This window comes from Prunus avium, chromosome 2 (genome assembly GCF_965620075.1).
Source record: "Prunus avium chromosome 2, drPruAviu1.hap1.1, whole genome shotgun sequence".
In the NCBI taxonomy this organism is placed as follows: Eukaryota; Viridiplantae; Streptophyta; class Magnoliopsida; order Rosales; family Rosaceae; genus Prunus; species Prunus avium.
In genome coordinates, this window is record NC_142285.1 from 3486809 (window position 1) to 3509790 (window position 22982).

Genomic DNA, 22982 nt, shown 5'->3' on the forward strand with positions numbered 1-22982 from the left:
GGGTTTTGGGTTAGGGTGGGGGAGGATGAGATGGGGTGCGGGTGGTGTTTGGGTGATATTTGTTTTTTGTTATTCTTTTTTTAATTTTTGTTATTTAATTCTTGTGTTTATCTGATTTTAATTTTTTAAATTAATTTAAACAGTAGAGAAATTGTAATTTTGGACCAAAATACCCCTCAATAACTAACTGAAGTTACTCTATTTTAACAAAAATTGTAATTTGTCATTGAATTGCTTAAATTGAAAACTACATGCACAAAATTGATCAAATTGAAACAGCAGAGACCAAAATGGTAAAAATAACAAACTACAGAGCCCAAAAACAACTTTTTGCCTTATTTAAATGTAAATAATATTTTATTTAATTTTTCCAAAGGTGGGCTCTACTTTATCATACTACCCACTTGATTGTGGGTAATAACACATGTATAACAAAATTACCAAAAAGCCCCTATCACGTCATCAAATTTGACAGCCTTTTGGATTGAGTTAACGGTAGGAGGCAACTTGGACTTGCAGCTTCTTCTTTTCCATGGGTCAAACCAGGGGTACCTACAAGCATTTCCAGGTCATGGGGCCGTCTGACCCCATTGACCCATGGTGGCTCCGCCACTATCAATTTGTAATTTTTGGTCAGAAAAGGCGCGCTAGAGGGTTCGACGCGCCGATCGCATTCCGCCCTCCACCCCCGAGAAAAAAGCCCAACAATTGATGAAGGTCTTGAACGATGGGCGGTGCAAGTGAAAGTGGTGAAGGGTCAGCGACCTCAGTTATTTTCCTGGTACAGTTGCTTTTGCTCTGTCTCCGTCTTTCTGCTCTAAAATGTGGCAATCATGTATACATTTGCATTGTTGTAGAGGCTTTTTGTGTTCGTTGCAAGACACTTGCTAGAGCATATAAAAGCTTTGCCAATTTCTTGACTCTCTGATACTTGATTTTAATGGGTTATGGCTAAATTGTGTGCTTTATGATGTTTGGGCAAATACCATATTGAACAATGTGAAATTCATAGGCCAAAGAGTGAAATTGAAATTTTGATATTAAGACAGTGGGAAAAAAAAAAGAAAAAAAAAAGATTTATATCAATCTGTTCAAAGAATATGCACCTTCTTGCAGCAGATTATGTGCATTGTCATGCAGGATAGGGGCATAGTAGGGCCTTGCTCCTGATCTCTTGGCTTTGTCTTCCTTGGAATTAAAATGGGTTGATGGTATTTCTTCCATATGCCTTTTGTGTTGACAATGTTTACATGGACTTTTTTGACGTATCTGGTGCTGAAATCCGTTTTGAAAGGGATGGTTGGTTGGTTGTTACGTCTGGTGCTAGAATAGATGTTCGGAGCAATATCACTATCCCCACTAGCATTTATTGTCTGGGTGGATAAAATCTGTCCAAATTGATTGGTTTTTTCTTTGTCCCCAAGGTGATGGTTCTTGGAGTATTCTACACTATACAACAAGGGAATTGCTGTTCCATGGAATCAAGGACGTGAGAACATCTTAGTGTGTTGGCTGGTTTTCAGTCCATAGATTTTACAAGAAAAAGGACGTTATGGAAGCTCAAATATGGTTTGATTATTGTGTTGTGTCTCTTTGTGAAGGCACCGACGAAACTCATACATGTGAACATGCTCTTTTTTCTTGAATTCAGAGGTGTGCTATTTGTTCTGTGGTGTTTGCAGAAGGCTACTTTCTGTTGAATACATTGTATTTCGCCATTATTCTAGCTGCATCTTACTATTCATATGCACCAAACAAAGAATAAAAGCCAGTGGTATTTTCCGAAGTTCACTGGTGAATGAAGTGTCTTCTATTGGAAGTGGTAGTTAGGACTTTTCTGGGAGCAACTTTTATATTTGGATATTAAGAGAATGAAGTACTGTTCCATTCTGCTTATGAACCGCCAACCCAGGTGGTTTGTCCTGGTGCCTGAGAGTTGAATTGTTGTAGGTGTATTTATTTAATTCATGAAATGTGAGTTTTATAAAACCGTAATTTGAGTGCTATCTTCTCCTTAAAGTTTTCGTTTTTCTTCTTGGTTTCTGTCGACTCATATCTTTAATGCTTTTGAACCATTCTTTATACATGCATAGACAAAAAGAATATTATTTTTTTGGCCTTTTTTTTTTCTCTCTGTCTGTATATATGTTCAAATTTAAGTCTTCAGAGCCCAAAAGCTTTTAAAGACCAATTTTACACAATGTTATGCGTTAGGGTTCATATTTTGGCAGTGTAGTGAAATTTCATGTTCCTTTTGTAGCTGGATTAAGTTTTTTAAAAAAAGTAACAACATTTACTATGTGATTTAGTGGAATAGTTTTCACACTAACAGACAGAGTGCTGTTGCAGCTTGAACTTGATTTTGTTTGTTTGTACCTGATCATAAATATTTATGGCAATGTCAAGTGATTGTTCCCTGGCTCTGCTGTATTTTACATTCCCATGTTAGCAAATATGCCATCTTTAATGCCCATGAGGCATATGTTAACATATTGTATATTTAATGTTTATCCATGTTATCATTGTAAATATTTTGCTGATCCATTTTATAGCAACTTAGATAAAAAATATAAAGGTCAAGTATCTATGTATATTTTTTATGGAATAGTCTGGACAATTATAGATTTCAAATCTCAATTGTAGCACTTGAGTGGTAGCCTACAGTAATTTCCTAGGATATCTTACATGGGATGCAAAGCTGATGAGTTCTAGTAATTGTTGTGAATCTAGGTGAAATTTATTCCAATAATATACTTCTCACTGTTATACTGGGTACTAATTATAGCACAAATTTGAGTAGTTTGCTCAACTGAAATCTGCAGTTTAAGTCTAAGTTTTGTGCTTAGGCTCACTACAAGACAAAATTTATTGCATCAAATATTGTTTTGCCTCTTTCTTTTATTCAACTTTCAACTTAACGAAGCTTTTACTCTTCTAGGTTTTATCTTTCTTTTTAATTTATTATCCCTTTAGATTTCTACTTGGCTAAGCTTTATTTTACAATTTACTTTTTATTGAATTTCACTCTTATTATTCCACTAAAAAATTTCCAATGTTGCGGGTGCAACAATCAGATCCTGAACCATTGGCTGAATCGTCTAGGCATGCAATCCAAACATGAAAATCTCAATCAGTTGTGAGACAAAAGTCACAAAACTGTACTGAATCTGTGTGAACTTTAGTAGACCACATTTGAAGTTCTGTGCTTTTCTCCCTTTATTGGCTTAAATCATATAAACTTGGAGAAGTTTCTGGTATTCACAAACTCTGGGTTGTCATAGCTTCTGACTTGAGAAAAGAAAGAAGAAGAACGAAAAGTCCTGGTTCCATCTTCATTCACAAGGAAGAACTTTGTTGTTTTCATTACAATTCAAATTTGTGCGTTTTCTTATTTAGGCATACTCCTGTCCTCCTATCTCTAGTTTATAACCTTTACATCTTTTAATTGATGGAGTAAGTTTTCCTCCTCTACCATATGAAAATAAGAATTGTACTATTATATTATATTTCATTATTTTGATGAGTAATTCTTGAGTCTGGATTTGGTTCATTGAGCAATTGTATATCACAATTGAAGATAGAGTGACAAAGGACTGTACTGAAAAATTTAGTATGTTTTGCTGTCGCTTCATATAAATTTCACTACTTTACCTGATATTATATGCAGTTATATATGTGTGTCACCTTACCCCTTCATTGTTATGAATTTTTTTATCTTCAAGTTATAAACTTTAGCCTTTACATCCTTATCCCAGAATGGAAGGCATGAACAGTTTCTTTCTAACAAGATTATTGTATATTATGTTAAAGGGGCTGAATTCAGTTAATTGTACGTACTTCGCCTTCCCCCAGTCATTGTTACTTTCCAACATAATAATGTTTTGATGATAGAGTAAAAACACTGCAATGTGCTTGAATATGCTCTATTATCTATATTGCTATTGATGTATCTCTTTCTATGTGTACCACTTTTGACTCCTCAAAATTTTACTACTTGCTTGAAGAATTCCACAGTATATATTTTTGTGCATTTGTTAAATGCCTTTCAAATCAACACCACTGCTTTTTCAGAACTTGTGAATACCTTAGAAATAAGTGGTTGCCTCATGGTTGTCATTGTATAGATTTTCTGTCAGATGTAGATCTTTAATGCGAAATTCTTTGCAAGCCAAAAACATCTTTAAATTTCAATTTAATATAAAAGTTGTCAGTGTTTTGGTAAATTTGGAATTGTGAGAAATTCCACCTCAGTAAGAGATATACCGATACTTTGGTTAGAATGTGGCTAAACACCATGAATGACTTGATGTATTTTATTTTCTTCTTTTGATAAATCATGGGGTTTGCTCCTGTTATCTGCTTGAAACACAGTAATGCTGGTAAATTGTGCTTAATTTCTTGTTTATAAAACTATTTGAATATTTAACCCTTGGCTTCTTTTTCAGGGAGGATGGACAGATTTTATGGGTGTATTCCTAATTAATTTTCTGTTTACTTTATCTCCGAGGAGGAGTTTTATGGCATTTTAAACTTATTGCTGTTAAGTATATTGATTTATATAAAGGTATCATCCAAATGGGAATCAGGACCAGACAGAACACTGTGTAGCACAAATTCAATTTGGTGCACTGAGCAGCCTACCCACTCACATTTCATTGACTTATTATGTGCACTTCATGGGGCAATAATTGCCCTCTGACCATAATTTTTGGGGTCTGAAATGCATATCTCAGTGTTGCTTTTGTATGTAAGATTCTTTTCATGTGTAATTATTTTTTTATACTTATGGTACCATCTGGTCAATCAGCACTGAATGAATTGCTTGAAGTTCGGTGGTTTTGACAGAAAATGGACCTTTTTGTTGTGTCAGACTTTCCAACAGCTTTTGCTATGTTCACTGGCGAAGCAACATTAGAGTTATCACTGTTTTTAAGTGAGGCATAGATATTCTATTTAAGGTAAGTGAAGTACTTAGGCTTTTTTTATTTTTTGAGATTCTGTGATTTTTACAAATCATTGAAAAGTAGATTCAATGATATTGTGAATATTTGAGTACTCTTAGAGGAATGTGTACTCTGTGTTCATAACTCAGTTGTTCTCTTTATTTTACAAGTATTGAATAGTTATAGAAAATTGTCGGAAGTTTGAATGACTTAAATGTGTCTTCAAAACTCAACCCCTATCACCACAACTAATTGGAGTGATGACCCCTTCTTGTGAATATTCTCAAGCAAAGGTCCTTAGCATCCTAAGAAAAGTGGAAGCTTCCATTTATATTGTGGTGATTTTAGTCTTCTGAGACTGACTAGTGTTTTGAGTGGTTTCTGAAACAGAGGAAACCATTCTGAACCAATGCATTCTGTAATTATGAAAGTACACATGCTGTCGACAACTTTCCAACCAGTGTATTGTACAGTGATTAAACAGTTACCTGAATTGTTTGAACAACAGAATGCCTGTTCTAACTTTCTGACATAGAGATAGAAGAATCTCTTAAAGAGCAAAAGTTCTCTCCTATTTGAGTTCACTTTCTTGATAGATCCTTCTTTTTGCTGACGTTGGATGTATATGAAGGTGGATGAAGATGTAGAAATTCATTTACTTTGATATTTTATGGTTGAAATGAAAGGTACAGAAACTCATGGATATTATATGATTAGCCAGAGCATTAAACTGGAAATCCTCACTTTGTACTTTGTAGAGAAAAAAAGGAACAAATGAAGTGATTTTAGTGTGAGATCTGTGCCAGCCTGCTATGTTGTGTGAGTCTTCTAAATTAAGAGAAGAACAAGAAAACCAAAACAATAAATAAATAAATAAAGTAACAAAGGATACAATTAACCATCTTTGTTTCTGATTAGTTGGATGAATGCCAGTAAATTTGTTTGTTCAATTTGTTCAATTTAGTTTGTCATTCTGTTATTTTTCATTTTCAATTTCAGGTTTTGTCACGATACACTACTACTCTAGTAGTAACCTTTATCAATTTCTATTTGCGGCTACTACTAGACACACACACACACACATGTATATTCATGTTCTGAGAATTTCCTACCTGCCCATTTCAGTGAAGTTGATGACTTTGCAAATATATTTATGGCCAACAATATTGTCCATACCCTTGTTTTCTGAGATCATGTTTTTGTTTATGTTATTCACAATAAGCATATCTTCTGTACTTACACACACACACACACACACACACACACACATCAACATTATAATGAATTAATATTATGATGAATTTCTAGGTTCAGACAATTGTTGATGTAAAATTGTAATCTCTACTGGAGCTGAATTATTGTGTAACTGAGTTTAAAAATTATTAAATGGAACGTAACTGAAGGGATTGCTTTAATGTCATTTTATATTCTGCATGATCATTTTAGAAGCTAAGATGAATGCTCTGTAGGTCTGAGCCCCTTCACTCACATTGCAGTTGCCAGCTCTTTCCCATTTAGCTATTGCCAAAATTTGGTACAAATTAGTGCTGACCTAGATTAGCCAATAAGTGAAACTATCATCATCTCATCATCTAATATACCCAGTTGTTTTAGCAGTTCATGGCAGCAACATATGATATTAATATGGCAAGGTGACAGAGGCAACAAGTTGAACATTGCAACTACAGGTTAACTGTCCTTTTGGTTCCCCTTTCTCCTTTTTCTTTCTTTATGTTTTCTATTTGATCTGAATCTATATTGATGTTTTACATGCTAGTGCCGCTTTGTTCTGAGTATTTTGTTTCTTTCATTGGAGATATAATATTTTTTTGATAACACATCAGAGATATGATATTGGATCTTGTTTTTGAAACTGGATTCATGAAATAGATTATTCAGCCATATTTTACAAAAATTAGTATTTACATCCTCTGTAGGGCTGGTTTTTCTCCAGTCCCCTTACACCTATGATTTACAGTTTGTATTAAAATATTTTACCCTTTCTCTTAACGCCCTTTCAGTCTTCCTGGGACACATAATTTATATGAGAAGGCTCGTGAATATAAAAGTAGCTCATAACCTTTTTGGTTAAGGTAAATTCCCACATGACTTTAGGGCCTCTTCTTTTGTAATATAGCACGTGGCAACTGTTATGAGAAGGGTATTGCCTTTTGAAATATTCTTTGTCCAGGAGCAAGTATTGCCAGAGGGTCATAAGCAGATTTTCTCTGCACAAAAGCTTCCCAGCGTGGGCCAAAGTGGGCCTGCCATTCTTTCTTTGTAGTGTAATGGGGTAGATATTGCTTGACCCCAAGATGGGCTGTTTCACAGAATTCTAGAATTCTTTTGTTCTGAGTTAAGATGTGTTCTAATCCGTCAGTTCCAGTTGAAGAGGGAACAGCAGATGTAAGGAATGCCACTAAGTAGAAAATATGTTCCTCCGGTATAACTACGGAAGTTCTGTTGTCCCACCTGAAATGAGAATTAATAGATCAATCGTTAAGACAAGCAATAGGGACTTTTGGAGATAATGACACATTTGTTTTAACTGTTACTTTGATCTGTTAACTGGATAGATGAGGATGGGGCCGTTGCTTGTTGCTGTAAGGATACTGCCAAAGACTTCGTCAGCAAAAGTGTGAATTTTGCTTTTTGGTATTAGAAGATTGAGCCATGGGTGTGGAACGTCCCACAAATCTTTTGATCGTAATTTGATCTCAGACACATGTACCCTGTCCAAGAAATCTATGTATGCAACTTCTGACATGAATAGCGTTGAACGGATATAGCTTAACTGAGACAACAAGTTCTCAACTTCCTACATGCCAGAAAGAAATGTATGAGTGCGATGTTAGTTATATAGTTACTCATATATACAAATTTAACAACTACTTTCTTGTCAATTTAGGCATTTTAAAGTACTAGGCTTCTGGTGGGCCATTGCAAGCCTCACCTCATTTATCAAGTCAGTCTTGTCCAGGTTGAAGTATTTCGCCAATTCTAGGCAGAAGAGGGTTCTTCCATCTGACTTGAACTGGCTGGCCTGAACTGGGTCCTTTGAATTGAAGGATGATCTCCAGTTGTTTAGCAGACCGGTCCGGTTTATTATCACAAATCCCTCAACGTAGTCAAATGTATTTTCTGCAGATATTAGATGCTCCTGATCTTGGGTAAATGCTGCAAAATCTGAATACAGGACTCTAATCCATTTTACCTGTTCAAAATGGAGAATTGGGTTAGCAACTGGCACTTTCTACTCCACCTGGAAGCTTAACTTTTGACACATTAGCCTCAATGATGTATAGTTTTTACCCTTGCAGGTGCTGCTTCCAACGATATTCTCGCCCGGGTTATGATGCCAAACTGACCAAGCCCTCCAAGAACACTATGAAATAGGTCTTCATTCTGCTCCTCTGAACAATTTATAACTTCCCCTTTTCCTGCACTCATGTTTGGTTCATCTATTAGTAAGAATTGATGCTTTGCACGCAATAAACTAATTACTTAGAAATTTTTCATGAGCTATAGCCAGAGGATCTTTCATGAGACCAAAGGTCAAAGTAATGACATGCTTAATGAGCAAGCCTGGCGACTCACAATTCAGTTTGAAATTAAAAATTCAGACAAGACAAAATACAAGTTAGAATACTATAATTTTCCCATGGCATTGCCACGTCTGATCATTGACGTTGGTCTTTTCTTCCGTGGTGTAATATATACAAATATATATGTATATATATATATATATATATATATATATATATATATCACCACGGAATAGTTTCGCCACCCCACCGCCCCTGCCCGCTCCCTCCCTCCCCTCTGTTTTAGTTTAACAAACCTGTGACAACTTCCAGCTGGTGGACATTGCTGATCTGGGGACCATGCCGGAATGCCTGCCCACTGATCCCAGCATTAGACAGAGTACCACCAATAGTTAGATGTAGGTAGTCTGTCCATGATTTTGGCGCTAACCCATATTTCAAGCTTTCATGCAGGATATTTATCCACAACTCACCACCAGAGACATCCACATATGGAGAACTTCCAGTGTAAACTTGGATTTCAGGGCCCTTGAGTGATTCCATATTGATGACAACTCCTCTGTGGGTTTGTGCCTGGCCCTGGAGTGAGTGGCCATGGCCTCTAGCTGCAACGGTGAGCTCTGAACGAGGACCCATATCCCAAATATGCTTAATTGTAGTGGCTATATCAGAAACTGTTTTTGGATGTAGTACTGCCATAGGGAGGAACTGATATCTGTTGCCAAAATCTCTGGCTGCATGGTGAACTTCATGAAAGTTGAAATGCCCATCGAGGGGAAGTGTATTGAATGAGGGAGTGTTTGGAGAACAAAGGTTCAATTTGATGGTTACACAGCTCACGAACAAGATCATGAAGCCTTTTATGATAAAAGTGTTCATTTGTTTAAGGAAGTAAACTGGTGGATACCTCATTTTTTCTGTTAGAAGAGATGAAGGTAGCTGAAGGTGAAGGAGTTTAATCTTTTAGTTGTTTCTTAGTAAGGAAAGGGTAAAAGGCAAAAGAAGAGGTGTAGAAGAGCCAAGAAAATAAATGGTTGAGGAGGGAATTTAAAGGGGAAAGGTTTGGGTGGCTGAGTCAACCCATCTTCATGTTATGAGAATCCGTATGAAGACTGCCTACTTGGGTGGAAGAGTTTTAGGATTTTCTTTTAGTTCTCTTTTTGGGGATCTTTTGTTTATAAGAGAAGGCATCACACATATGCCAAGTTGAATGGAAAAAGTCACAAGAAAGAAAGATTTCACAAATCTTTGCACTTTTTCTAACAGTTGCAACCACAATCTCACCTTTTCCATTCTTTAAATTTTTCTTACTTAATGTTAATGATTTCTTCCCAATTATGGTATAAAATTAATGCCTCTGCAGCTCTGCCCGAATTCATATTGCTCCTCATCTGATGACAGGTATCCGGTATGCCCATATTCGTGTCTTGCTCACACGAATGATCAGATATGGTGCTGTCCTTTGAATCCATTGTTATCATAGTGTTAACATCCCGTATCTACTTGCAGATCGGATGAGAGAGACTGAGGCCTGCCCTTGATTCATTTGAGAGGGAGAAAGAGATGGAGCTGGTAGGGTTGTGATAGGGTCCATGTGACATGTGAAGTTGAAATGGTTTGTGTGCTTTTGTGGGGTGAAGTGGTATGATTGGTTTACATTGGGACCCCTTTTGGCTCACTTTGATAGGAGAAGGAAGTAGGGCAAACTTGGGGATGGCAACTTGTAGGAAGCACTGAAAGACTAGCCCTTCTGCCCATCATCTGCTACTGCTGCTGCTATGAAGCCTTAGTTCCCAGCAAATGGACAAGTTTGAAAGATTCTCTTGTTTATATGTTTTTTTTCTCCTTTTTCAAGTGCAATTAAATTTGTCTAGTTATCACTTTTCTTCTGCAACTTGTGTTTTTAAGCACCAATTAAAAATTTGCATCTCTATGGGGAGCATCTCATCTCCCCCTTTCCCCTTTTCATGGGCATATTAGTCACTCTTTGCATTATGCCTTCTTCAAAGTGTGATATGCCCTCTACATAATTTGTTTTGGAATTGTCTCTAATTCCCTATACTAACAAAAACAGTGGTCTTTTAACCTTTAACCTGTCTCCAAAGATTACAGAAGATCTTCTGAATTATAGCTGGCATCATAATTTTGTTCTATAATAGGACAATAATAGTGATGGATGGCAAGAAACTAATAACAAATCGGGAAAATGGTATCTAATATCAACAAGCGAGACTAGATGATGTCGGATGTTCTGTGTCCTGGACCGGACATAGGTGATCATCCATGCTAAATCAGAAGATTTCCCTTCTTTGGCTTGGAAGATTCTGACACCACAACCAACCAAATTCTATTTAGCGTTTGGAATTTTCTTTATTCAAAGACTCTTGTGTGTCTGGCGCATTGCGTCAACTTCTACGACAGGAAATTTGAAATTTGAAATTTTTAGGCCCGTTTGATAACCATTTCAATTTTAGTTTTTTGTTTTTATTTTCTGTACTTGAGTATATAGAGTAAAAGAGGGAGAATTGAAGTGAGAATGAGAGTGGAGATGGGATTGAGAGGGATGAATAACGAAGTGAAAAAAAGGTTTAAAAACCAAAATATATTTGAAATTATTTTTACTTTAATAGATTTCAGTTTTTTTTTTTTTTTTTTTTTTTTTTTTTTTTCACTTTTGCTACTCATTCCTTCCATCCTCCCATCTCATCATCCCTCTCAATTTCATCCTCACACTCATTTTTCTTTACTCTAGCACAAAAAAATGAAAACTAAAACCTAAAAACTGCCCGTTTGAGAACCATTTCAATTTTAGTTTTTCATTTTCATTTTTTTGTGCTAGTGTATAGAGCAAAATGAGAGTAAGAATGAAAGTGAGGATGAGATTGAGAGAGAGTATTGGAGGGGAGGATGAGAGGGATAGGTAACAAAAGTGAAACAAAAACTTGAAAGTGAAAACAATTTCAAATATATTTCAGTTTTTAGTTTTTGTTTTCACTTTTATTACTCCTCCCCTTTCATCTTCCCTCTCAATCTCATCTCCACTTTCATTATCACTTCTATTCTCCCTCTTTTTCCTCTATATTCTAACACAAAAATGAAAATTAAAAACTAAAATTGAAATGGTTATCAAATGGGCCCTAAAATTAAAATAATTATCAAACGGCGGAAGAAACTTTTAACAACAGTTTCAAGTATGCTAAAAATATTTAAGGATAGATTAGATAAATATATCCTTTCGGTTGCTAGAAGTTTACAGGCAAAGAAGATACCAACAGAGAATCCGCTAAAGGGTATGCAGTGGACAAATGAAAACGACATAATTATGACCTCAAGGCCAACAACATGATTATTTTTAATAAAAAAAACCACATTTTTTGGATGGCATGGGTGGGTGACTTAGATTGGTCTGGTACAAGTGTCTTAATCTGCATACATAAATCTTTTGTTAGGATTATAAAATTAAAGATTGCTATAATTTGATATAGATATTGCTCATCACTATAGTTCCTCCAAGTGTGAACTCTAGTATTTAGTTTTTAGTCCTCTCTCATTTGTGGCACTTGTGGTGAAAAACCTAATCCTTTTTTATTGCATTCTTTCTGGAAGGAAACCGAACCCACCAATAAAAGAAATCAAGACTTGCATTAACTTGAGCATTTATGTTGTGGGAACTCCCCAAATACTTATGTCCTGAAAACGAGAGAAACTCTCATGCAATGAGGATAACACTTTTTGTTATTCTTGGTCAATAACACAATGACACGTAGGATAATTTTTTCATGTATCATTGTGTTATTGGCCGAGAATAATAAAACAGTGTTATCCCCATTATAAATAAGTTTTTTTTCCTGAGAACCCATTGTGGGCCTTTCTTGTCCATCTGATGCTCTTGGGTTTGCAGAGTACTTTAGCAGTGAAAAATATGTTGAATATAATCACCGCACATGTGTCATGGCTGAGATCGAAGGGCGGCTAAAGAGGGCCCCTTTGCAGTTTCCATGGTCAATTTGGTCATGTTCATGAAAGATCATCTATTAGATAATCGAGCAACATTGTTAGAGCCAAGACACTTTTAGATCACATTAGTGAATCACACTATTAAATATGTAAATAAGAATTTTTAGGTGTAACTGATATACTGATATATGTGTTACGATTCACGTATCATAATGTACGTAAATTACATATGCTAACATATCAAACTCATGTTATGAGGTGATAAGTTGATTAATAGTATCACATAACACTGTTATGATCATACGGAACATAATTGTTAGATGATTACACCACAAGTCTTATTATAAACAAAATCTCGAGCATGAGATTGGCTAATCGGAAATTAGAATCCTCGAATCATAACTTGGCAAGTGGGTGACGTGTCCACTAGGCCCGAGGAGATAGGTGGGATTGCCACATAAGGTTTGTAGCCGTCCTCATCATCAAGCATGCCATTGAGGTTAAATAAATTATTGATGTGCTTAGAGGGCGAGTAAGACTGTAGGACACACAAAATTGGCGTTGGATGATTAAACCTATGAGATTATAAATTATTCTTATCATGTTCCCTAACCCACTTTTATTCCACTTTAATCAATGTCTTCCTGTCCCTTCAAATCCCTGCGGTAAATTAATCTAGGAAATAGAATCTCTTTGTTTTGCTTGTTTTGTCGCGACTATCAAACTTTTCCATGAGGGTAAAAGTGAATGTATAGATTTTATTCATCTCTCAATCTCTCATGCACACGTAAAAGGTAAAAGATGAGGGGAATAAAAAAGTGGAAGGAAGGTAGAAAATAAGTTGAAAGGTGATGTTTACTTTCAACTAAGATGTAGGTGAAAAAGTGAGTGTTGAAGGTGAAAACTTTTGAAAGTTTTAATTCTTGAAAAATAATCAAGAATTAATTCATATTAAACTAACAATAAGTTTCTTACGTGCAACTTCATCTTGTATATGTTAATAAATAAATGGGGGATGGGCGTTGGAGGTTTCAATCCCAAAAGCTCCTCAAATATGAGTTCTTATATTAGGTAATTAAGCAATCGCTAAACCTCATTAGAGAATGGATGGCCAAAGGCCAAAACTACAATATATGCTAGTTCTACATTTAAGTATAAGGATAATTAGATTGTCATCCTTGAATACGATATATTATACAAGAGATAGTCTAAATTATTCTAAAATTGGGTCTTAATTTTGATTCTTTGACTTTATATATTCATAGCTAGGTATATTATTACTAAGTTACAAACATATATATACCTTTCTAGACATGACGTTAGTTTTCATTTAAAAATTTAGCCAAAAGGCTAAAACATTATGATACGTTTAGCATCAAATAAGGTAAAAGATATCATTCTATGACAAAATAAGTTCATATCTCAACAATAGTTTCACAAAAAGGTAAATCCATATCTTCAAAAAATCTTCAATCATAATCTCAACTTTTATCATGCTCACCAAAAAAAAAGTCCATAACAAAGTTGTAGGAATATAGCATTTGCATGCTTTTTGGCCAACTTTTTTTCTCAATAACCAAATTGAAATTTCGTCTAAAACTCAGTGACCAGAAAGGAGTATCTAACCCAACCACTTAACATAAACAAACCGCAAGTCTATAAATTGTAAATTCTGGATAATACAATGACCAATATGACTAAATTATTTTCTCAGTGATTAAATAAAAATTTCGTGTAAAATCCGATAAATAAATAAAAAAGCATTTTAACCTTATTAAAAATGACAGGCATCATTGCGGATGATTTGAAACATTAAAAGTGGTCATATATTGCAAAGGAAAGCCACTGCTGGCTGACAGTAAAACGGGGAAACTGTCTGCGAACATTTCTTATTATGTAGTAGTGAGTTTTCCTTTATGTCATCTGTCTCATATTATTTAATGTAAAAACCTCTTAATTTATTATGAAAAAAAACAAATCCATTTTAGAAAGCACTTTTGTGGTGTTGCAGTGAAAGATACATACACTCTGTCGACCATGAACTGCATGCCTTGTGCGCATTATAATTTTGTCACTTGTGCAGATATCCAAAATCTTCATTGTGTCACCTGGAAAGGTTATCAGATGGCATTTTAAATTGTATTTCTTTGCTTTGTTACCACCTCTCCCTCCCCTTTCTAATGGAATCTGTTGCAAGCAATTAAGGAGTTGAAGCACATTCACTTTGAATAATTAGTTTTTAAGAAAGGAAAAAAAAAACATTTGAAAGCAAAACAAAAGGTTGCAGCTGTAATGCTTAAAGATAAAGGGGATTTTTTTTGTTTTTTGTTTTTAATTTAATGTCTTTATTAATTATTTTACTTGGAAAAAGTCATCGATAGTAAATTATTTTTTAATTTATGATCATAAATCCAACTAGCTAGTGACAGATATTGAGTATAAAGTTTATATATATATTGAAAAAGAAAAATAGAAAGGGTAAATAGAGATTGACAAAAAAAGAAAAGGGAAAAAGAGAGAGAGAAGTGGGTCATTGAGTGCATACACCTCGAGTTCGGAAACTCTGTTTATATTTTTAGCCTTTTGTAAATAGGCTCATTCTAACATGATATTTTGTAATAAAAAAATCCTTCAAGTTAATACTTTAGAAAATCTCCATGATATACTTTCAAGTGAAAAAATTGTAACATATTAAGAACCAATTAGAAAATAACAAGTGGCTAGATTAGGATTTTTTTTTTCCCGAATAAGAGTTTTCTAAGAATTTATATATAAAATATCATGCTAGAATGAGCCTATTTGTGAAAAGTCCTCATATTTTCTATATCAGTATTATGTCCAAATTAAATTAAGTTGTTTTAGGATTTTATTTAATGATTTTTATAATACAAACTCGAAACACCAAACCATTAGAGCAGCATGGCAACAATCTGCCTCCTCCGTAGAGCGGGAGAGAAACTTTGGTGCCACACATGCTCTTCTACATATATTTTTCTCATTCACCATATTTATGGGGTTAAGAGTGAGCAGCGAGAGGAAAGGGTGCATTGCATTCCCCGCGGTACCCCATTCTTTAATTAAAGTGTAATTTGACTTTGAACTTTAAATTTTAAATGCAATTAGCATTTATTTAAAAAAAGATCGATAAACACTCTTGTAAGTTGTAGCTCACTCATCTCCTTGTAGATGGAATCTTGGTTAACGATACGAATATAAAAAATTAGTTGCCAAACCCTAGATATATATATATATATATATATATTTTTTTTCACCATATTGCAAACTTTACATATTACAGTCACAAAAATATGTATATATTGCAGAACTCACGCACTATGAAGGTGGTTTAGAAAGAAAATTTGAAAAATAGAATTGGGATCAAAACTCTATAAAATCATAGCACGCCTCCTCACTTGTAGCGTCTTTGGTACCTAATAACAAGCATGCTCTGATATCATATTAGAAAGTGAGCATCCAACTCAAAACCAATTGGTAATGAACGTAGAAGTCCAAAATCTTTTAAACTCTTCAGCTAAGATTTTATCCTATATATGATCGATGTGGGATATCCTCAACAATATAAAGCTAAGGAAACTAACACGCACGCATGTAATTTCCACCTCTCCAAGTGTTCTTGAAAGCGATATCCAACGAAAGGATGAAATTCACATGCAAACTTATAAAGAGTACATATCCATCTAGTTGCCAAACCTTAAAAAGAAATGTTTTGACAAAAAAAAAAAAACCCTAATAGAAATGTTTTTTTTTCCTATAAAAAAAAAAGCAAAAAGAAAAGGAAAGCAAAAAAGGATCTGACCCCTAGTATAGCATATATAGAGTGATCCTTTTTCTAAAACCGTGTACTAGCTCATGCTCATGATCACTACTTCTTATCTGATGCTACCTACGGCTACCATCAAATCAATTAATACGTTATGAATTCATTCATTATTGGCAGAGATATAGATCTTCTCCTTTTCAGGAAAACTACTGCATGCATAATTGACAATTAATACTCAATCTAAAATATATATTTGCGTGCACGTGTGAAATTACTACATGAATTTTTAATTTTTACTATTAACTACCTGAACTTTGTATATAAAATGTTGCAATTCACCACCTACGTCTAAGTCCGTTAAAATTTTCCGTTTCTATAACATGATGTGCTTGCATCCTTTGAAGAGTTTGTAAACTGAACCTAATTTTCTACTCTCTTTTTTTCTCTTTTACTATTCCTTGAAGTAGCTGCTCAGGCAACGTAGATGATAACCTTTATCCCATTGACTTCAACTCATGAAAGGCGTGTGATTTGAGCATTTGTGAAAAGAAATAAGGGAAGCCAGCCAGAGCCAAATTGATTTTTTTCCTTGACTTGAGCATCCTGAAACAGACTGGGGAAAAAGGTTGCCTAATTCAACAGCACTTATGCAGTTCAAACTTTGAACGTCCTTTTCTAAAAACTAATAATATAAGAAGTTTCCCACAAGTCTCGACTGGAAGACTAAAAGTTGCCTCAAACCTCTGGACAATTTCTAGCCTAAGAAATTCAGTGGTGGGTGGAGAGGGAGCCACATTGATGGTTTATCTAATTTAATTTAATTTAATTTTTTTTGTGCATAGAACATAAGCATATTATCATAATATTTTCATTAGTTTTATTTGAAGTTACTGCTGTTTGAATGAAGAAAATAAGAGTTACCTATTACTTATATATACGAAAAATAGAATAGAACCAGCAGACGTAAAAGCTAGACATGATAATTTTTTTATAGTCAAGATAGCAATTAATTAAGGACTTGAAATAATATATTTGGATTTGAGTAGTTTTGTTGTAAATTGCTTCATTGGTATTAATAATGGACAAACAATATATATTTTGTATAGAAAATTTGTAGTTTTGCCCTTTAGAGCCAAAAATGTTGGTTAAAGAATTTAAGGAAGTTGAGGTTCCACCTCAAAATCAATTGCCAATCCCAACATCTTATAAGTCCATATAGTTGGTATCAGAACCGGGTTTACCACACAATTGGGCCCAAATCCAAGGAAAGGCCGACCTATAGGCTAGATTAAGATGATTGGTGTTATGTATGGGCATAATATCAAGTCATTGAATACTGGTAGTTGAGTGAAGCCGCCTCAAAGGAAGGAAATGACTACCACTAGGACAGTGTCAATAGAGTGGGCCGATGAGAACGTTTAGTACGGAAGCTTGGTGGAATGTTAGGACTTAAGATCCCACATTAGAAAAATAGCATATCCTAGAGTGGTTTAAGAGCTTTTGGCCACCCTTTCCTAACAAGCTGATTTTTAGGGGCAAGTTATCCATGGATTCTTACCAATTGGTATACTACAGTCTCATAGTATAAGGGAAGTTGAAATTTCTCCCTGAAATCAATTGGTAATGTTGGGAAAATACTCTCAACACGAACAACGTCTAGATTTGTGAATGACTTGTTTTTTAATAGTATCTCCACTTTGAAACGTTCTCTTTGACCTTAATATCAAAATCTAGCTCTCCAACACGCAATTATTCGTTCGTTAATTAATAATTGAATTTGTCGGCCGCATATCTCATATAGTTCTCATGAAATCCACGTGGTGCATCTAATATAAGATTGGTTAGGTCGAACTCCAATGTCCAATGTTGGGAGTGCATGCCTGAAAGGTCCAACTCCAATGGCCAAATGGTGGAAGACAGATTCATTATAATTCCTTTGAAGCAAGAAAGTAGTGCAGTGTCTAGAAAGGTTGAATGTATGGGAGGAGGGGCTTTGGAAGTCTTGACCTTCTTATTTATTATTATTGTGTGCAGCTCTCTCTTTGCCTCTTGGTGAAAATGACTTTGGAAAAATATGGTCCAATGTACGTGACTAGATTAAAAGAAGAGAAATCAAACACATATATGATGTCTTTTCATGTTAATATAGAATTGAGCCTGCCGTAATTTTGGAATTACAATTTACAAAACAGCTTCCTTGTCTAGAATGATTGCTTACAAGCGATTCTTATTTTAGTGGAATTTGATGGGCTTCGTTTTCTTTCCCTATTACATAATTAAAGTTACTTTGTCTTTTGGTGTCTTGTAGTTCTAGAAACGATGTCAAATTAATGGTTCACCAAAATAATGAGGTCATGTCAAATACGAGTATTTAATCGATGTAAACGCACCAATTCAATAATATATTTTATAGTAATATAAACTCGTCGCTCACCACGTATTATAGTTTTGTGTTAACTTGTAACTTTATGTTCGGTCACACTAAAAAAATTAGTCCCAAACTTAAGTTGAAATTTGTAAGTATTCATATTTCATAGGATGATTTTAGTTCCTTTTCCATTGGGTTTGGGGTGAGAGTTTGGCATATAAGCTACCATCCTTCCTCGGCTTTGGGCTTAGAATTGTTAGCCATTCCTTTAGGCTTCATTCTTTTTAGGTCAGGTCCCTTTCCTTTGGGCAGCATTCTTTGAGTTTGAGTGGCTCTTGGGCCTTTGGGGACATTAGCCAGCACCCTCTAAAATATGTAAATTGCAAGTTTTAAATACGGATGTTAGAATGAGGGGTTTTTGTGAGGGGTTATAATGAGGGGCCGTTCGATCCAGTGCAGAGTTATTATTGGACTATTGGATTGAACCTCTTATTGTAACCCCTCAACATAGCCCTCATTATAGAAGCTTCCTCTTATTCTGAGATGTGGTGTTGTTCTTCTTGTTATATATGACTTGAAGAAAGCGGCTTAAACATAATACAGGTAGCTTCCATTTTGAAGCTATTCTAACAATCATTTCTCCAACTGAGTGAGGTTGCAAAGTTCAAATGAAGTTACATGGCATTCAAGCTCACAACTAGCGAATTAATAATAATACTGTGATCAGGTTGCTTAAGTCAGTATGAATAAGTAGAGTTTAAGGGAAGGTGTTATTTATCTATGCAGTAATGAACCTATATATGGTTAAAGGACTGAAAATGTTCATCCACTTAGTTAATTTGTAATTACAAATTAACTTCTGCAATCCAAACCAAATACACTAACCAAACTAATCTGTCTTTAATTCCACTGAAATCATCATCTAAAAGCACTTTGTCTATCCCAATCGAAGCTTCGATCCTTTGTCGTCTGTTTTAATCTTAAAGGGCTTGGAAGGCCCTTCATGCTTGGAGATCTTTGCTGGATACTACTAGACTTGCCCAATATTTTTCCAGTGCTGCTAATTGGGACTTCACTGGTGATAGAAGATATAAGAGAGATGTTGTTCTTGCATGGTGAATAGCTCTCAGAGTAAGTATCTAAACTGCCTGCCCTTAACTTAGGGGAGCTTAGAGACCTTGCTTTTGCCTTGGCAGATTTTGTTGCAGCCATGTAAGTTGGAACAACAGGAGAGGTTGTGAAGGAATTCTCATCTCCCAATGAACACTGCTTTCTGTGGTATGAAGATCTTCTTGGTACAAACACCGGAGAATCCATTCCTTCAATCTGAATGTTTTGTCTTTGAAAGTTTCTCAGCCTAAGTTGTTTTCCTCCAAATTCTTCTTTTCGCTTTGCATTCAAATCCAAAACCGTGTCCAAGTCCTCAAGTTCTTTGCTTTTAGAAAGTTGTGTATCTACCCATTGGTCCAACCAGTATCTCCATCTTCCCTTTACTTTATTTCTCTCTGATTCTGCTGACTTCTACAAAATGTTTTTGCTGACAACTTAGTGGGAGAAGCTATTTTTGAACAGAGATAAAGAATGAACCAAAGATTTTAAAGTAGAGGAACTTACCCGATGGGTATATGAGTATTCCCTTATTCGTTCTCTCTTAAGCATAGCTTCTTTCTTGCTTAGAAACAAGGCCTCTGCATCTTCCTTTGAAATGAGGCTGCCGTCCCACCTTCTTTGACTGTTTGAGTCCATCTAAAAGTTTTAAAGGTTTCATCATATGTCACATTGTGCAAAGAAAATTGTACTTAAAAGACACTGGTTATGTAAATTTTTGAAATAGAAGCCTGCAGCCTATAATTTTCCACAAGAAAGATTGTCCTAAATGGAGAAAAGGTGTTCCTTTTCTTTTGTATGTTTCCATCATAAGAACCTCTCTCCAAACTTACCCTTATTATCTTGTCTCTCAAATTTTGGAACTGATTATGTTCATCGCAATGGTAAGCATCTTCGATCGTCTGGAATCTCCTAGCGCAGGCATGTGATTGGATATTTATTATGGATTGCAAGCACTTGAGTGTTGTCATTGCTTGACGTCTCACAGCTCGTCCTCGAATAATCGCTTGAAGCTTCACTATTCCCTTTAGTGCTCTCAAAGCTTTCTTTGCCTGCAATTTTCTCCCACAAAACATGTAACAATGATAAGTCTAATAAACTGATCTTAGCAGGATATGATAAATAACTTACAATAATATAGTTTCTTGCATACTTCATCTAGTTATTTTACTTTCATGTGAGTAATGGTAGCTTTCTGAGAATAAATGAGTAATTAAGGGGAAAAAAACCACAAAAGTTCTCAGATAATCAAAAACATAGCCATGCTGACAGGGTTGTCAATATGTACATATTGTTTCATGGAATTTTGTAACAATTCAAGTCACCCCAGTGAAGATCATTCAGAAAAAATTGATTAAAATTTTGAAATTTTGGCATGAGAGAGAGGGGGAGAGAGAGAGAGAGAACAGCCTGAATAAACTCACAAGGTAGCCTCTGAAGGCAGTTTGTATTTTCACAGCTGCAGATTCTTGTGCTTGTCTCTCACATTGATGTGCCAATTTAGTGGCCTCATTTTGAGCAATAATGATTGACAATGATTTTTCCTCCTCCAAACATTGCTCAGAAGACTGGGGGGTGCCAGTGATCCTCACAACCTCAGCAGCAGCATGAGCTGCAGCAGTGCTGGCAATAGCCACAGTCAGAGCATGCCTGCTCTGTTCTTCCTCTGCCTCATTTTGTGTCCTTTGTTTTAATGGTGATAGTGGTGATGGTGCAGTTAATGAGGCTAGTCTTTTGATCTTAAGCTTTCCAAAAATCCATTTCCTTCTCTTCTCCTTCTAAAAATAATGGATCAAATTAGGATAGGGACTTCAAAGTGAAATGAACAAAATAGCAGAAGAAGAAGAATGATTTGCTTACATTTTTTTGCTTTGACTGTGTCTCTGAAACAAAGAACCTCTTCACTATATTGAACCAGCTCCTCTTTGCCATTGCAGAACCAAGAAATCACATCATGCTAAGGGCAACACATGAAGCTGGTTTTGCAAAACCAATTTGCCCAAAATAGTCAAGAAAACAATAGTAAATTAAGTTAATGAAATTTTACATCATTACTTAAAACAGCTATCAAAAATCTTAAATTCAATGCAGATATTTTGTAAGATCTAAACAACATCTTACCCATCTCCTGAAATCGATAAAACCCGAATTCACAGCATCAGCAACTTTCAGCTCTTGGGAATTTGGATGCTACTTTTATAAAGTTCAGGAAAGAAGATCACTTAGACTTCACTCAAGTTAATAATCTCATATAGAAAAGAACAGTTTATTGGGAAACTGAATCACAAACTCTAAGAAGGTTGTTAAGTTTCCAAATTTGATAACAATCCTGAGGGGGTATGTTTGTTGTTTGCCAATTCAGCTATTCACTTTTTTTTACCTCTTGTTCATGATGAGTTCTTCTGTTCATATGTGTGGGTGGGTCTAAGCATAGCAATTGTACTGGAAAAAGTTAGAGCTGCTTTGTGTTCAGGGAAGGAGCCTCAAAATGAATTATGAGAAATACTTTTGATGGGGCCTTCTCATCTTTCTGCAACCCCCAATCTTTCTTTAACTGCAGCAGACATGTTCAAATGTCTGATGGGAATCAAATTACTCAACTATCCCCTTCCTTCAGTTGAATAAGTAATAATACCATGCAACAGCAGCCCATCATGCATGATGAGGACATTGCTTGCTGATGTTGATTTACTCCAATAAGATTGCATAAGTTTTCTGCTGATGAATTCTCTATCCTTGATTGGATATATATTGTTCATCTATGGTTAAGATTCAATGGTGCTGAAATTATGCATGCTGTATTTTTTTTGAAGTGGTAAAAAATGACAGCTCATTTGCAGAACTGGAGACCTTGGATATTTATTTTTCATTGTTGACTGGAAACCTTGATCCATACTTTTTATGTTGGCATGAGTAAATCCTAGTCAGTGACACAGTGTTCTGTTGTGCTGTGACAATTAGTTCAACAATCTGGGACCTCTAGGTTAAAGAGATATTGTACCATAGGCAACTACTCTGATGTTGTACATTTGTGACTAGAGTTAAAGTCTTCAATAAAATAATGTATAGATATAGACTGTTTCCCATAATCCACACACCACTGTAGAGAGAGAGAGAGAGAGAGATTAATTATTGAGGGAAGTGGGGGAGTCACAATGTGCAAGAGAAGAGGGAATGTAGGGAAGAAGACAAAAGAAACAAAAGCAAGCCTGGGGTTGTGAGAGGGAAGACAGCTGTTGAAGGGCCCAAAGAGAGGAATTGTCATATTTATATTCTCATCT

At 35.3% G+C, this 22982-nt stretch overlaps 2 protein-coding genes and 1 long non-coding RNA gene across 6 annotated transcripts; 1 reads left to right on the top strand and 2 right to left on the bottom strand.

Moving 5' to 3' along the window:
* The first annotated feature begins 317 nt into the window (after positions 1-317).
* LOC110756142 (uncharacterized) lies at positions 318-10456 on the top strand. 2 transcript variants are annotated; one of them, XR_015833666.1, is made up of 3 exons: positions 361-781; positions 6561-8178; positions 8264-10456. It is a non-coding gene; the product is annotated as an uncharacterized LOC110756142 (long non-coding RNA). The 2 variants fall into 2 exon arrangements; XR_015833667.1 differs by lacking the exons at positions 6561-8178; positions 8264-10456 and adding an exon at positions 1425-2006 and having other exon boundaries at positions 318-781.
* Positions 6902-9400, bottom strand: CKX6 (cytokinin oxidase/dehydrogenase 6). The gene is made up of 5 exons (XM_021957534.2): positions 8785-9400; positions 8256-8383; positions 7897-8157; positions 7499-7761; positions 6902-7415 (listed from the first exon to the last, which is right to left on the bottom strand). Exons 1-5 carry the CDS (start codon positions 9398-9400, stop codon positions 7094-7096), a joined length of 1590 nt encoding a protein of 529 aa, XP_021813226.1. The 3' UTR covers positions 6902-7093.
* Positions 10457-19364: 8908 nt separating the features above from the next.
* IQD11 (IQ-domain 11) lies at positions 19365-22304 on the bottom strand. 3 transcript variants are annotated; one of them, XM_088247757.1, is made up of 7 exons: positions 22082-22304; positions 21823-21891; positions 21562-21677; positions 21126-21476; positions 20535-20753; positions 20209-20340; positions 19365-20115 (listed from the first exon to the last, which is right to left on the bottom strand). In XM_088247757.1, the coding sequence occupies exons 3-7, from the start codon at positions 21631-21633 to the stop codon at positions 19513-19515; spliced, it is 1377 nt and encodes a 458-aa protein (XP_088103883.1). In that variant the 5' UTR covers positions 21634-21677; positions 21823-21891; positions 22082-22304; the 3' UTR covers positions 19365-19512. The 3 variants fall into 3 exon arrangements, with proteins under 3 accessions (XP_088103883.1, XP_088103881.1, XP_088103882.1); XM_088247755.1 differs by having other exon boundaries at positions 21126-21479; positions 22082-22302; XM_088247756.1 differs by having other exon boundaries at positions 21126-21479; positions 21823-21894; positions 22082-22302.
* Between the last annotated feature and the right edge of the window lie 678 nt (positions 22305-22982).

Excerpts from the sequence above, each read along its gene's own strand:
- CKX6 (XM_021957534.2), bottom strand. The coding sequence starts at position 9,400 with ATGAGGTATCCACCAGTTTACTTCCTTAAACAAATGAACACTTTTATC. Across the intron at positions 8,158-8,255 it reads TGGAAGCAGCACCTGCAAGG|GTAAAATGGATTAGAGTCCT; the intron begins GTAAAAACTATA and ends CATTTTGAACAG. Across the intron at positions 7,416-7,498 it reads TATCCAGTTAACAGATCAAA|GTGGGACAACAGAACTTCCG; the intron begins GTAACAGTTAAA and ends TTCTCATTTCAG.
- IQD11 (XM_088247755.1), bottom strand. The coding sequence starts at position 21,633 with ATGGCAAAGAGGAGCTGGTTCAATATAGTGAAGAGGTTCTTTGTTTCA. Across the intron at positions 21,480-21,561 it reads CACAGTCAAAGCAAAAAAAT|AAGGAGAAGAGAAGGAAATG; the intron begins GTAAGCAAATCA and ends CATTATTTTTAG. Across the intron at positions 20,341-20,534 it reads TGAGAGACAAGATAATAAGG|ATGGACTCAAACAGTCAAAG; the intron begins GTAAGTTTGGAG and ends TAAAACTTTTAG.